At 38.8% G+C, this 16,576-nt stretch overlaps 1 protein-coding gene across 3 annotated transcripts in view; it reads right to left on the minus strand.

Annotated features, from left to right (window-relative positions):
- The window catches only part of RPGR (retinitis pigmentosa GTPase regulator), a 67,288-nt gene that overhangs the window by 25,613 nt on the left and 25,099 nt on the right, over positions 1-16,576 (minus strand). For 2 of the 3 annotated variants that reach the window (XM_065915218.1, XM_065915216.1), the window contains exons 11-14: positions 15,994-16,165; positions 12,092-12,189; positions 11,638-11,700; positions 8,426-9,361 (exon numbers count right to left, since the gene is read on the minus strand). In XM_065915218.1, coding sequence (XP_065771290.1) covers positions 8,426-9,361; positions 11,638-11,700; positions 12,092-12,189; positions 15,994-16,165 — 1,269 coding nt within the window. The remainder of the gene's footprint in view (positions 1-8,425; positions 9,362-11,637; positions 11,701-12,091; positions 12,190-15,993; positions 16,166-16,576) is intronic. The other variant, XM_065915219.1, reaches the window with a different exon arrangement.

Below are 16,576 nucleotides of genomic sequence, written 5' to 3' on the forward strand. Positions count from 1 at the left end.
GTAAAGTTCTTGGTGAAAATGAAAAATGTGTCTTGTATTTATACCTTAAAAACCAAAAGAACTTTTGGGCCAACCCAATACAATTTTACTCATTAACTTTATATAAATCTATAGCAATGAAGAACTGTTGGAACTATGTCATTTTCTAAGTTTGAGAAAGCTCTTAGAAAATGCATTGGTGACAGAAATCACATCATCAATTGCAGCACTTTGCACCTAATTAAGCACATTTAAAATTAATCTATACACATCTGGACAACTACTTTAAGTCACATACAGCACTTACCTTCAAACTGAAACAATTTAGGAGAGACTGGCAGAATACTGTCATTTTATAAAAAGAAAGGATAAAGTTTAAATACATTCTTGTCACCAGAACCACATTAGATGTAAAGAGGTATTCTGGAGTGATCAGGGGAAATGATCTTTGTGCTAGGACCCCAGTGAAGAAGTGAATGGGCCTGACTCCCGCAAAAGAACCCTTGTTTCATTGGTCAGACACAGCGAGGGTACCTGCAGTCTTTGGTCTAGACCAGGGCAATAGTTTTTACATTTCTTAGGGGAAATACTAAGAAACCAAATGTTTCTCAAAAGGTTTCAGTTTCCTTAAGAAATGAATATACTGTATGCTTTAAGAACTAGAGATTGCAATCAGAAGTTGGCCAAGTGGTGACCCTGGAGGGGGTGGCGGATGGGAGGGGATTGAAGAGGCGCTTCCTGGGAGCCGACATTGTGCTTTTCCTTGATCTGGATGTTGACTATATAGGTGTGTGAAGTTTATAGAAAATATATTGAGCTATATATGCATGAGATATACACTTGCCTATGTATTAACTTCAAAAGTTTTTTTAAGTTAAAAAAAGGCTATAACGTGTAAAATTTTGCTCTACAATTCTGGATTCATGACTTGCCTCAGTGTCACAAGGATAGAAAATATTTTCCAAACAACAAAATAAAATACAGCATAGAACTTTATACCTAAATCATCAGGTGGGAAAGTGCATATGTTAAAATCTCAGTTTCAAGGTATTTTTTTTTTAGGACAAGAAGAGATGACTTATAAGTGCATGTTTTAACTACACTAGAAATAACTGAGGCTGGAGTGGAGAGTGGGAAGAACACTAAATACAAAGATCTAAACACTGTTTTCTAAGCCTTGCTCCACCACTCTTGGCCTGAGCAAGGCACCTACTTAATGTCTGTCTATAAAATGGAAAAATGACATTTATCAACACCTATCTAGGAGGGTCTGTATCAAGATGAAAAAGACTGTTTACAGAGAAAATAACATGAGCAAATAAGTATTTGTATGTAAACAGAAGTGATTTTGTGAAGTCCATTTTATAAAAAGTAAGACAGAATCCCAAGTGTGCATGGAGGATTGTCACAAAACAAGCAGCTTGGACACTTTTTGCCATGTCCCAGATCTTATCAATAGAAAGTAGTTCATTTAAAGTGTACAATTCTCTGTTCTACCCTCTTGTAACACATCCCTTTATTCTCTGCCAGGTGCCTGGCAACCAGAGCAAGAGCGGGACGAAGGTCTGTCAGGAGGCCTCCACAGGGCTATAGGCCTGTGTTGCCACCGGGCATGATACTCTTAGATACTCAGGTTTTCCAAGCGAAGCCCACAAAATAGTATTTTCAATGTAAAATCTGATATTTCAATGCTGGCATCTGATTCAAATGTTTATAAAATCACTATGTATACCAAACAAGTCTATAGGCTGGAGTGCACCCACAGGATGCCAGTTGTGACTTTCCAATTCTTTGTTTCTAATGACACCATTATCTCTAAACTTCCCCTTCTTTCTATGTGCCAATCTGTTACTTCATTGCTAATCCTGTATTTTCAGCAGCAAATACGTTACAGTAAGACTCTGAAAAGAGGCCTGAAAAAAGGAATGTAGTCTTATTCTTGTTCTCAGCTTTACTCTATTATTTCCCCGTTTTTCCTTAGAAGATTGATATTCCTCTTTATCTTAAACAAACACATGATCCATGATTATAATTTATGTGTCTTATTTTTTAACTATTTGATAAAAAATTAGGATACAGAGGGAACTCTGGTCCCCTGACAGCACTAATATCTAAATTTTAGGCTGAGGCTAACCATGTGAATGCCATCAGCCTTTCATCATGGTTCAAATGCTGAGGGGCAGCATTTGACTCATGTATGGTGTGTAACAGGAGTTTCACTCCACCCCATAGTTAAGGGTTATCATTATTATAATCTATTTCATTCCCATGGATCTACCTCCATAAGCTAATTTTTGAGGGGTTGCTATGTTGTATTTAAATAAAAGTAAGGTTTACAGGCACATGAAACTATACTCATGTACATTGGCCAGTGACTTGGAGATTCATGATGATAGCATTGTACCTAACCTGATGTGATCAGAGAGGATAATTAGAGTGATACAGATTAGCATTTGCTAAGTATCGCTAACATGTTCCATGTGTTAACTAACATAACTATTAAAAGACCCCCCTTCCTTTACTAAAAGAAGGAAGTAAAACTCAGAAATGTTAAAAAAAAAAAAAAACTTTTCCAGGTGTCCACTCAGCTAATCAGTAAGGGCTGGGACAGGAACTCAGGCCTACTGGACTATATAGAGCCCATGCTCTGAACCAACTCTGCCCAAATAATTTGCAGACTGTAATGGTTGCCCTCAGAGTTGTTTTTGTTTTTGTTTTAAGAAACCCTTACTGATATTTAAAGCACTGCAAATGTTTTTGTTGATAAGCTCACATCAGTAATATCCTATTCTTATGTATCATCATATATAATAATAGCAAATAAAAACTGAGAATTTTTCACCCCAGAGCGCCAAAGTCTCTTGAATATACATCTCCCTTCCTAAATTGAGAAATATGCCAGCAGAGCTCTTTGATATTTATTTCTCAGAATCTAGTTCTGATTCTAAGTCTCTGCAAGGTAGACCTCTTGGAGTTCACTCTTTGATGCAACGTGGGCTCTGCCCCAGCCCTGTGGCCCTCCACTGCTCCTTCTTCCTTGGCTTTGGGGACCCCTGTCTCCTAGAAAGTGTTCTTATCCTCACCCCTTCTTAGATTTCCCTTTCTCAATCTGCCCTTACCTACTCATGTTTCCCTAAATTCTCTCTGCAGTTCTCTTTTCTTTTCACATTCTGAATGCTGCCTCTCATTCAAATCCACAGTTTTAACTACATGCATAAGCCGGTGATACTCAGCATCTTCCCTGAGTGCCAGACCCAGATGTGTATTTGTCTATTGAACATCTCCTGGATGAAAAAGCCCCAAGCAGTCTCCTCAATTTGCCCCTACTCCTCAGTTCTCCGCCTCCATGCATGGCAGTCTTTCTTCCCAATTCTCCAAGCCAGAAACAGGAAAAGCTTGGCCTTTTCCCTCCCTCCAAGCTCCGTATCTTTACCCAATTCTAAGCCCTCCAATTCTATCCCTATATCTCTTGTAATGACACGTTTCCAACCCTCCAGCCTACTGTCCTAGTCCAGCCCCGCTTCAGTGTCTGCCTGTTCAATTGTAACTGCCCTCTGACTGCTATCCCTGACTCTGGTCCTCTCCCCTTCTATTCCACCCTCCATCCTGTTGACAGATGGATGCCACAAAAGCCCAAGTGTGATCAACCTTACTCCTGTTTAACATCTTTTATGAACACAGAAGGTCTCACGCCTCTCTGTCTAGTCCAAGGGTACTCGAGGCTGCAGTCACACTGAAACACTCTCCTGGCTTCCATCGCCCAGCCCACTCTTTGCCAGGATAGGTTTTACTTTTCACGACTCATTTCCCATTTCACTATCACTCCCGGGAAGCCCTTGCCTTGTCTTTCTCGGTGGCAGCTGAAATGCCACACTTGAAGCACTCTATTATGCTGATAAATTTTCTGGTCAATCTGTAGAAACAGCTTAGAGTATAAAAACCACGTTCTTCTTATTAATTAAGGGATTTAATGGGGGAAAGCCAGAGATTCATCTTCAAATCATATTTTTATCATTGGGCAGATAAAACTATCTGCCCAAGAACACAGGAGTATCGGCAAATACAAGGGCACTGTTAAGCAACAGTTCAGGCAGAGTTATAGGAACCCTTTCACCCTGGTGTTCCTTCAAGAAATCTATACCTACCTAAAGTCCCTGATAGGTTGGAGGGCCACAGGAGGTTAACTGAGAGCAGCCCTCACTTCTTGAGATCCCTCTGACTTGGGGTAGCTTCTGTCCTCTTTTTGGTGCTTGGTACATAAATATTTGTTGACTGAATAATTCGCACCAAATATAAGTTATGTGTCAGGTACTGGGCATGAAATACAACATTTAACTTTCACAATGGAAAGAAGGAAAGGATGGAATTACAGCACCTTCCTCCGTGGTAGCATTTTATTTTTAATCTACATGTATACAGTAATAGAAATACAGTATAGAAATCAATGATTTCTATAGTGAAATAATAGAGAACATTTCAATTACACTCACCTGGAGTGCTGCTGGTCCGCAGCGGCAGAAGTTTCTGTTGTCCTCCTTTGTATCTTACCTTATTTTTCTGCCAGAGTGCTCATTTGAAACTGTAATTCAATGGATTCTACATACACAACTCACACTTGCCTCAGAAATGATCACTGATAAAGTACAGTAAAAGCCTGATCAACCAGCAGATGTGGACAATAAAGAGGGAACTAGCTACTCCAATCTACCTAGCCAAATATTAATTCAGGTCTGAAGATGAGTAGGCCAGTGCTCTTTTAGCCAGAGCACTAGGCCTGCATGAATGAATGCTTCTAAAAGAGCACAATTTTTTTGTTTGTTTTTGGCTAAAGAAAGGTAAAGAAAAGGGTACGAAATGCTGTTTACAAAGGCTATCTCAACTGGTTCAAATACTGAGATGGACATATTTTAAGAGTATCATTTCAGTATTGAGGGCTGATTATCTCTTGAGTGGAAGATGAACACCCACACCTTTACCACTGTACTTGAGCTTAAGAGTTTCTCATCTCCTTGGAGGTTTTTCCTCTATGAACTCCACTTCTGTCATCCATCCTATTTAATCCTAAATCTACTTCAAAAACAACCACGTTTGACACTAGAATCAACACAACACATACATTTTAATCTAGGTATTAATTCAATTCTAACACTAATGAGTGTGGTAGAACACTGCAATGCCAAACCCACATATTTGGTTAGTTAGTGGAAGCTACCAGAAAGTCTCGCAGCTAAAAGAAGATTTACAAATACCTTTAGGAATTTTTCCACTTTCTGAGTCTTTCTCCTCATGGAAAATCAAATGTGTAAAGGATTCAACCTACACAAAATTCACAGGATGTCTACCATCACAATCCTCCTTGATAAAAGCAAAGTATAAGATATCCATCATGTCTAAGATATTGAAGGGGCTGGGGAAGGAAAGCTTTGAAGAAACAAACAAACTGGCTGCATTATATACAATGGAATTACTCCAATGGAAATCTAGCCTCTCTAAAATTCAATATCTAAAAGTTTCTCTTTTCACAAACAACTACTGACTGTATACATTTAATTTTTATTTTACTTGAAACATTCTGACAAACAACAAACAGAGAATTACAGAATAGTGAATGAAGAATACATTGACGATAAGTAATAGACATTGGGAATGGTATACTGGGAACGAAGGTCTGACAGTATAGTGAAAGCTCAGAAATTATAGGAGATGGAAATACAGAATTACAGAAGACAAAAGATATTAAAGCTGTCATAATTTAAGAGTAAATAACATTTTGTAGAAAACTGGATTAATTGTAAAACATGATTTTTCTTCCTTAAAAATTTTCTTAAGCAAATAACAAACATGTTAGAGTGAAAGAATCTAAGAGTTACAAAGGGCTTTAATCATCATACCATCTAATCCAGTCTATTTTTACAGATAAGGAAACCGAAGCCCAGTGAGTAGCTTTGCCTGACCAGTAACCACTTAAAAGATTTTTATACTTCTAGAATATATGTTCATTTTCATTTCATTATATATTCTGTCATTTACCAAACAGTAACTAAAAGAGACATTAGAGTCTAAACTCTGAACCCAAGTGTCACTTTGTAGATTGTTGCAAAAGGGACACATTAAAGGTAAAAAGCACTATTTTAAAAAAAAATGTGAATTCCTCATTTAGCTTTAAAATAACACCCGTTCTTATAAAATTATTCTATATGGTGGGCAAACTGTAGTCATAGACTGAAAAAAACTATGCTAACATAGATAGTTATAAGAGATTAGACATTTTTATAACCCTTAAAGATCTGTGCCATTTTTAAAGGGACTTACTTATATACACAAACAAAATACTTTTATAATATACTCGTTCCTAAACACTGTCTTTAGTGAGGAATTAGAATATTAACTATATGCTATGACCTTTTGATATTTTTCAACTATATATTTATAACTTGGGGGGACACCAAAATATTAGTTTGAGAAGCCAAAATTTACCAGTGCCTCAAGTTATCTTTATGTACCACATGTAAAGTAACCATGACACAAAATCAATGTAATAGAATGAGTGCCTATTATGCATAAGATGTTAAAATTGTTTGGCTGGACATAATCAGGTCAAATTTAAAATCTGTTACTTCAATTCCAAATAATGTGGTAATACATTATTCCAAAATTTTTTGGAACCTGGTGGCCCATTTTCTAAAAGTTGTTTTGACTGCACTGGCATTTTGAACTTATGTACTTCATGCCCTTCCCCCTTCCCCTCCCTGTGAGTAGTAAACTTTTTTGGATGTGTTCTATCTTTGTCGTATTTCCCAGATCCTCTGATTTGGCTCACTTTGGATTCCCTTCCCTCACCCTTTCTTCCCTGCCTTCCACTTTCTGCATTGCCTGTCTCCTGGCACTTTCCCTTCTCTTCCTCATCGTTCTCAACTTCTCCCTTCTCCTCTTCTCGCCCATTTTCCTTCTCTTTCCTCTTCCCCACTGCCCCCTCCTCCTCTTCTCTCTCAGTGCCTTCCCTCTCTCTCTCCTCCTCTCCTTCCTCCACTCTTTCTTCCCCCTCCTCTTCTCCCTCTCCCTCTCCTCCCAGTCCCTCCTCCTCTTTCTCTCCTCCTTCCTCTTCCTCTCCTTCCCCCTCCTCTCCTTCCGCCTCTCCCTCCTCCTCTCCTTCTCCCTCTAACTCTTCTTCCCCCTCTCCTTCTTCTTCTTCTCCTCCCTCATCCCCTCCCCCCTCCTCTTCCTCCTCTCCTTCCTGCTCCTCCCCATCCCCTTCCTCCTCTCCCTCATCTTCTTCCTCCTCTCCCCCCTCTCCTTCCTGCTCCTCCCCATCCCCTTCCTCCTCTCTCCCCCCATCCCCTTCCTCCTCTCCCTCCCCATCCCCTTCCTCCTCTCCCTCCCCATCTTCTTCCTCCTCTCCCCCTTCTCCTTCCTGCTCCTCCCCATCCCCTTCCTCCTCTCCCTCCCCATCTTCTTCCTCCTCTCCCCCCTCTCCTTCCTGCTCCTCCCCATCCCCTTCCTCCTCTCCCTCACCATCTTCTTCCTCCTCTCCCCCCTCTCCTTCCTGCTCCTCCCCATCCCCTTCCTCCTCTCCCCCCTCTCCTTCCTGCTCCTCCCCATCCCCTTCCTCCTCTTCCTCCCTATCCCCTTCCTCCTCATCCCCTTCCTCCTCTCCCTCCCCATCCCCTTCCTCTTCCTCCTCTCCTTCCTGTTCCTCCCCATCCCCTTCCCCTTCTCCCCCTTCTCCCTCCCCATCTCCTTCCTCCTCTCCCCTCTCTCCTTCCTTCTCCTCATCCCCTACCTCTTCTACCTCCCCATCTCCTTCCTCCTCTCCCCCTTCTGCTTCCTGTTCCTCCCCATCCCCTTCCTCCTCTCCCTCCCCATCTCCTTCCTCTTCTCCCACCTCTCCTTCCTGTTCCACACCATCCCTTTCCCCTCCCTCCCCATCTCCTTCCTCCTCCTCTTCCTCTCCTTCCTGCCCCTCCCCATCCCCTTCCTCCTCTCCCTCCCCTTCCTCCTCTCCTTTCCCCTCTCTTTCCTCTCTTTCCTGCCATCTCCCCTCTTCTAACTCCTCCCCCTTCCCCTCCTGCTCTTCCTCCTCTTCTTTCTCTTTCCCTTCTTCTTTCCCCTTGTCTTTCTCTTCTTCCCCTTCTTCCTCACCTCCCTCCTCCTCTCCCTCCCCGCCTCCCTGCTCCTCCTCTTCTGCTTCTTTCCTCCCTGTGCTTCTTTCCTCCTGGTGGCCCTGTTCCCTCTCCTTTGGCTGTTGTTCCTCCTCCTCCAGGTCTTTCTCTCCCTTACCCAGGCTCTCTATTACTCCCTCTCCCATGTCTTCCTCCTCTTCTCCTTCCTCACTTCCTGTTCTACTTCTCTGTTCTACTCCTGAATTACCTTCCTTCCTGATTCCCTCACCTCCACCTTCAGGCACGTGTTCTGCCTCCCCCCCTTGCTTTCCCTTGCCTTCACTCACCTTAGCTCTGTCTGTAAGGTCATCTGACAGGAGCTCTGCTTCCTCCTCCTCTTTTTCTCCACACTCCTCCTCATTTGCCTCTATCTCTTGCTCCTCTTTTCCACTTCCTTCTGAATCATCTTCTCCTTCCTGTTCCTCTGGGATCCTTGATAAGCGATCACACTTAAACTCATATTTTGCCATGATTCTGGATAGCCTGTGTTTGGCCTCTTCACGTTCAATAAATTTTCTGCTATACCACAAGTTTTGATCAATTTCCACTTCATCATCCTCTTTCTCGCCATTGCTAAATTCTATTGACTCAGGCTGCTCAAAACCATCAGCTATACTTTGCTGACTTTCACCTTCCAAATAACTGTCTTCCTCCTCTATAGATTCTTGTTCACTGTCAAAGATCATATCTTGCTCGTTCCCTTTACTTTCCTTAACAAAATCTTTATCTTCTTCATCCTCAATATTCATGTTTCTATTTGGTAAGTCGTCAAAAAATGTATCAATATTTTTTCTATTCTCTTCAGTTTTTCTTATATCCTTCAGATCTGTCATTTTCACCAGATCAGTTTCCATATCAGAGACTATTTCTTTTGCTTCTGAATCCTTCTGACTTTGTCCTTCATCACTTTCCTTTTCTATTTCCTCACTATAAAGTGGATAGACACCACGCTTATTTTCATGTCTAAAGGTCCCTTTTTGCAAACCCTCTGCACTAGTGCTGGCCTGAGGACTTTGCAGGTCTGAGTCACTACCTACGTCCTCATCTGAAAATGCTTCCATAGATAAAGACGCTGGCATCACGTACATTCCTTGTGCCAAAAGTTGTTTATATACTGTCCCATCTGTCACTTTTGGGGACATCTCTTCATTTTCATATTCATTACTATCATCATTTTCAGTATAAGTTGTATGTTGCTTCGGTTTCTCAATTATTTCTTGTTTCTGTAAATTGTTTGAAGTAATTGTCATACTACTATTAGTTGATAAAGGTAACTTATTTACTACAACATACTGCCAAGATTTTGAACTATCATAAATTTCACCTGGAGAATTAAAATGCCCAATTTTACCAGACATTTTCCTCAGATTTTGGTTTTTTTTTTTTTTTTGGAGGGGGATAATTTATGCCATTCTGTCTGTGGAGCATCTAATTTTGATTCAGTAACATGAATCTGTGTTTACCTTTCAAATGTACCACCTGCCTTAACTTTGCCTTTACTCACAGTACCAATATTTAATCTCTGCCCCTTTTCTTAATCTGAATCAATTCTTAAATATGTTTCCAGACTGATTTTGAAAAATACTGTTAAAAAAATGCACACTTTTCTACTTTCCCTATAGTTTTGTCAAATTTTGGTCTTTTGAGTCCACAAAATTCTCAAAATGAAAGAAACTAAATGAAAATATGAATTTTTAAAAAACTTGAAATAAGAAAAAGCTTATTTCTAGAAGAAAAAATCTGAAAATTACAATGAAATATTTTTATCAATACACTACATAATAATGAATATGTTTTTCTTTTCTAAACAAAATCTTTTGAGTTTTCAAATTTTTGACCCTCTTCCTTTTATTTACTATATTCTTTAATTATAATAATTTGCATACATAAAAAACTATGAGAAAAATACTGAAGGCAAAATATAAAATTTTATAAGCTTTCTATAAAAACTTATATAATGAACCATTGAGGTTTTAATGATACATTAAGAATATGAAATTAACTTGTTGCTAGACAAAATAAGGCAAATCAAACTGTTGATCTAAATTCTATAAGCTAATGGACTGAAATAGTTGATGAATTTGAGTCTCTAAATAGTAAAAGCTCACTAAATCAAGTTTTATAAGTTGTGAAGAGTGCTAGACCTAGGAAGAGGTCATTTTTTGCTAAACAAATAATTAAAACAGCACAAGTTAAAAATATAAAGAAATGCTACAATAAATCTTTTTTTATTCACTAAAGTAGGCTTGGAAGGGCCTCTACGTAAAAGGACTATGTGAAATATAAAATACATATTCCTTTAAAAGAAAGGGCCTTCCTTTTGTTTGTTCTAGGTCTCTTCTTTAAAGTCACAATTCTTTCAACAGCCTTAGGACAGAGGCCCAGCTGCCAGAAATGATTTGTAAATGCATGTGCCTTTATTTCCTTAGCACAATAAAGCAGCACAGAAGAGGCAGCACTCAGAGTCTAAGAGGAAGGAAGGACACACAAAAGATGCCTGCTTGGAAGTACAGTCAGGTCAACAAATCACTGAGCTTCGACAACTGGGTTAGGAAGAAAGCTCTCCCATATTCAAAAAGAATGCTGTTACTCAAGATGCCTCTCAGGAAGATAGAGATATGACTAATGAGGACTGGCACTAAATTTTTATAATTTACCCAGATTCTCTTGCATTTCAGTGACTTTGATTTTAAGAATTTTTAGTTTAACAATGTGGCAAAGGTACTAGAAATAGAAATGAAATGTGTTCTGTAGCCTTTGTCCTTCAATTTGCATTTCTCCAATTTATGTTTCTAATCCTGAACCCTTCGTCATTTCACCTCACTGGTCTTTAAAGCCAGAAAATGCAAATGATTTCAGGTCAGGTTTTTATCTCTCCATGGTTGTGAAAAACCAGAATATTCCCTCCTCTTCTATTCATTTGTTATTCATTAAAAGTCTCTATCACTAATGCATGGTTTCTGACTCATTTCCAAATGTTCAATATTGTTTTTATGCTACCAATTCCTTGATAAATTAAAGCCTATTCCAAACACTGTAAAAGCAATTATCAAATATTTTAACTAAAAACCACAAAACTTTAGAACTGGAAAAGAGGTTAATATCATCCTGTAAAGTCAGCAAGGTAACTCACCCAAAGTCACACTCAAACAAAGGGTGAGAGGCACTCATAAACAACTGGAACCTCTTCTAATACTTAAGAATGGTAATAAATCTCTTTTGCCTTGATGGTAACAAAGTATGGATATTGTCACTTACTAATGACTTCAAAGAGCAAATTTCAGCAGTGAAATTCTGCCAGTCTTGTTGTATCATAGAAAATACATACCAACAGAATAAGCCCAAATGGAGACTATACATATTGTATCCCCGTCTTTTAAATCCTAAAATAAGTTGAATACTTACCTTTCTTGAGTTCTTTCCAGAAACCTTTCAACAAAAATATAAACAATTTAAACTGTTCTTCCCACCATAGTGAAAATAACTCTCTGTATCATACCTTTTGCTTTTGAACTGGCGATAATTTTAGTTTTTCATTGGAATTCAGGTGCAATATGTGTGTCTGAAATAAATTTTAAAAAATATGTTCTAAAAAAATAAAGACTATATAACTGATTATATACTTATACATATGATTATATATTTATATATCATTATATGTTGATTTAAAATACATATAAATAAAAGTAATACAAAATAGTTCGGACAATCATATAATCAACTTTCAATTGCATACTAATAATGAGGGCTGAAATTAATTTTACAGTACTTAATCTATACTTCACTAAATCTGAGTTTAAAATAATGAATGAAACCAAGACAAAAACAAAAAGCTTTTTTCTATGTATATAATGGCTTAGGAAGTACACATATACACAGAAATACACATACAAATACATGAGGAACTAAAACTCAAATTTGTATCTATATTGCACAAATAGGAAAACCAGTACCATATTTAAGATATCAGCAGTTTCTCCAAGGCTTTCTGAATCCTCTGCTGAAAGACTGTCTGTTTCTTTCTCTTTGGTCATTTTATGTTGAAAATAATCTGAATGATTAACATAGAAAAGATAGAACCAGATTTCAACAGAAAAGTGAAAGACAACTAGACAATAAACAGAAATTATTCTGCAATATAAAAGTACAGTTATAATTTTACTAATAGGTCAGTTGGTAAAGAACCCGCGTGCAATGCAGGAGACCCTGGTTCGATTCCTGGGTGTGAAAGATCTGCTGGAGAAGGGACAGGCTTCTACAGAATACACTCTGGTATTCTGGCCTGGAGAATTCCATGAACTGTATAGTCCAGGGGGTCGCAAAGAGTTGGACACAACTGAGTGATCTTCACTTTCTTTCACTTTCAAATGTCTTTTAAGCTCATATTAAGGGAACTGAACAGAATTCATTCACAGTGATAGCAGGTTTTAAAATCTTTCTGAAAATTTAAAGACCCTGACACTGATAACAACTGCTTTATTCATATGAACAGAGAAACATTATTCCTTTGGGATAAATACTACGAGGTATCAAGCACTATGATGGCCAGTGCCCAAAAGATCCCCATCAACTTATACCCTCCTGCTATGCATACACTTGTGTAGTTCCCTTCCACATTTTACCAGGTTGGTCTGTATGGCCAATAAAATAAGCAGATCAATTTGATGTTACTGTGGCTTATGTCTCAGTCCTCTCTCTCTCTCTCCCTCTCTCTCCCTCTCAGATCACTTGGCTCTGGGAGAAGCCATGCTGTGAGTATACCCAAGGAGAAGCCCATGTGATAAAGAAGTCCAGCCTCCTGCCAACATGAGTGAGCTTGCAAGAGGAGCATGAAATATCCTGAACCAGAATCACTCAGTTAGACTGATCCTGGATTCTTGACCCTTAGAAACTGTGTGAGATAGTAAATGCTTGTTGTTTTAGCCTAAGTTTTAGGGTCACTGCTTATGTAGCAACAGAAAAATAGTAGAGACCCAGAAACTTTCACAGAAAACCATAAGATTATTACATCATAAAGCATATAATGGAAAGTTACAAGCTTCATTTGACCTTACATTTGTCTCAATTACTATATCCCCATGTAGCACATATATACTTATTTGAGAGGAGCTCCTTAATGAAGTCTTCACTGAAAATGCCAGTCCACAGTGCTCTCTCCCTTATAAATTCGTTCAATTCCAATGAATGAACAATCAGTTTGTCTTCATTCCATGTGAGGTATTAGGTAGGGGATACCAACTTAAGTAATTGCTAAATCTTAATGAACTTATAGTCTATAAGGGAATACAAAATATGTGATATAGGAGAATGAGAAATCCCATCCAAATGTGGGAGATGAGGAAATTTTTCACTAAGGAGTTACAGGGAATGATGGATGAGTAGAATTCTGAGAGGGTAGGGATGGAGGTAAATGGGGAAGAAAAGAAGTCTAGTGCTTACAGAAGCTGTGGAACAGCTGCCCTGAAAGCTTACCATGTGCTTGGGACAAAGGCTTTTATACATGTCAAGTTAACTTCATGATAATAAGAGAGGTAAGTGTTATATCCCCATTTCACAAATGAATACATTAAGGTTCAGTGACACTCTGCCTTTCTGTCCCGATCTTTCCCTGGAACTACTCTTGTCAGGATCACCAAAAATGTCCAGGATGCCAGATCCATGGGATGCTTCTTTACACTCCTTTTTCTTGAGCTTTGAGCAATACTTTGAATTTGTGACCCTAGTCTCTCCTCACTTCCCTCCTTCTGCCCTACTGGCTGATAAGGTTGAGAAAAGTGGCTTTGCTGGTCCTCCCTCTCTTACCCTCTAAGCGTCAGACAGTCTCGAGGCAAAATGCTGAGTGCTCTTTTCTACTTCCATGAATTATAAATACCATCTCCACGTTGACGGTTTCCAAATTTCTATTTCTTGTCCAGACCTCTATTCTGAATGTTATGCTTTCATTTTCAACAGCCTGCTTGATATTTCTACTTGGATGCCTCACAGGGATCTCAAACTCAGTTTTTAACTTTTTTCCTTCAAAGCAGTCAACCACTCTCCTGCCTACACATCTATGTGTAATTTATGAACAAGTTTAACAAGTTCACCTGGTTCTATGTGTAAAATATATTTCCCATGGGCTCACTTTTATATCTACTGTGAACACCTTAGGTCTGTACACCATCATCTCTTGCAAAAGGTTCTCAAGTTTTCTTCCCACCTCTAGTCTGGTATCCCTGCATCCACATGTAGGCAAAAATGATCATCTTAAAACATAAATGGGATTGGAGCACATTACTCCACTGTTTAAAATCCTTTAATGACTTTCTATTACACTTAAGAAAAACACTCAAATTACTTAGGCCTCTCATGGCCTATAAAACCATGAATATTTTTTTGCTGTCTCTTTTTCCAACATCATCTTGCCCTGTCTTTTCCTTCAATCTTGATTTTCCTTCACTCACTTTCTCTTCAAGCCCAATGATCTTCTTTCCTTCTCCTATAGACTGCCTTTAACTACATTATTTTCTTTGCCTGGAATAGACACATCCTCTCTCTTTGTGTGGTTATTTTCTTACCCTTTGTTTTAGCTTAAATGTCACCTTGTCATCCATGTCTTCCCTAACCTCCTTATCTCCATAAGAAACACTGAAGTCTGCAAATAATTTAGAAAAAGTCACACTATATGTTGGATGTGTGCTCAGTCACTCATGTCTGACTCAGTGTGACCCCAAGGACTGTAGACTGTCAGGCTCTTCTGTCCATGGAATTTTGTAAGCAAGAATACTGGAGTGGGTTGTCATTTCCTCCTCCAGGGATACAACTTCCAAAATACTTCTTATTAAGTTTGTTTTAGTAAACAGTCACAAGAAGATAAGGGATGGCTTTTCCTTTTACTCTAAAAAATTCTATCTTCACATTCTAATCTCTGGAAGTGGCAAACAACTTGCCCCAAACCATAAACTTGTCTTTTCCTTGCACATACTGTTGTCAGAATCTGTTTTTCCCAGGTACAGGGCTGAAGAGTACCAGTGATTCTTATTTCCACAGGAAACACAAAAGTTGTGGCAAGATGTAAGAAACTCTGCTCCTTATCAAGGTCCTGGATGTGGGGAATATTCCATTCCCATGGTCCACAGTCCTCGCCTGAGTTCCTGATCCTTTGTTACCTCAACCTTTTCTGTAGGTTCCTGAGCCCAAAGATATTAAAACGATCTGTCCCACTGTTTTTAACCCCAGATTATCTTCTTAATTCCAAACCTACTGCTTACTCTGCTTTCCTACTCCTGGCTTCCTGCCCTGTCCCTATCATCTGAGCACATGCCATGCGGCAACATAAACACATTCCTAAGATACATATAGTTAATAAATGTTGGCGCTGGCATCTGCTCCCAGATCAACTGGACTCTACATCCCATACTCCTAGCCATGATGCTATATTGCCTAAATACATAACTTCACATAGGGCCAAAAGGCCTGTATGCAAATCCTGTTCATTTCATTTATAAAACTGAGTAACCTTGGGCAAGTCACTCAATCTCTTCAAAGCCTTGTTTTTCTCATATAAAAATGAAGAATCTAACTCCCACCTATTTTGGGTTGCTTCTGGGTTTAAAGGTGATAATGTAAGAGAAGGTGATATGTATGTTATACACTGCTCTATAAAGATACGCTGCTGTCATCAAATGGGATTTTTAAGGTCATCAGAGATGCTTTCTATTAGTCAGAGTATTCCTGGATTTGAGTTCGAATGAGATGTCAGTCTCTAACTAGGAAGAAAACAATTTAAGTGGAGAAAATATCTGAAGATGAACATGAAAACAGTAGGAATAAACGGTACATTTCTTCTGAGAGCAAGCAGAGCATCAAATGTTACCTGGCTCCACTGGGGGCGTAGAGTTTTCATTTTCAGTCATCGTTTTCTCTAGCAGGTTAGTTGCAGACATAGAGAAAGGAACTAAGCGAGGCAAAAAACAAATGGGTTGTGGGGAAGTCCCTTCAACTGGAGGTAGTGTTCCCGTCATTCGAATAGAGTCTGGGGATTTCTCCTTTAAAGCAAACAGGTTAAATAGACTGTTAGATGATATCATATATTTAATATTGATGTAAACTGCCCTGAGGTTGCAAAAACTATTGAAGAGAGAGACTTCAAATTGGCCAACGTCCTACAATGTTCACTCTTGAATAATCCCCAAGGGCTCAAAAATGTTTTGTTTTGTTGCCTCTGTGTTTAAGTTGCTCTAAATCGTCAATCTGGAGCTATGGTTTTCACCAGATGGGAAAGTATATGTGTGTTTTCTCTGCCTTCCCTGAAAGAAAACAGTTACTCAGGAAACACAAACCAACTACAAAATACTTATGGGATATTTCTTAATTTTTCCATATATACTTTTTCATAATAAAAAGCCAAATGTAACTTTTTACCTCTAAAGGCATACATTTGGGAATTTAAAGTAATT

The sequence above is a fragment of the Muntiacus reevesi genome, chromosome X (genome assembly GCF_963930625.1).
Source record: "Muntiacus reevesi chromosome X, mMunRee1.1, whole genome shotgun sequence".
Taxonomy (NCBI): Eukaryota; Metazoa; Chordata; class Mammalia; order Artiodactyla; family Cervidae; genus Muntiacus; species Muntiacus reevesi.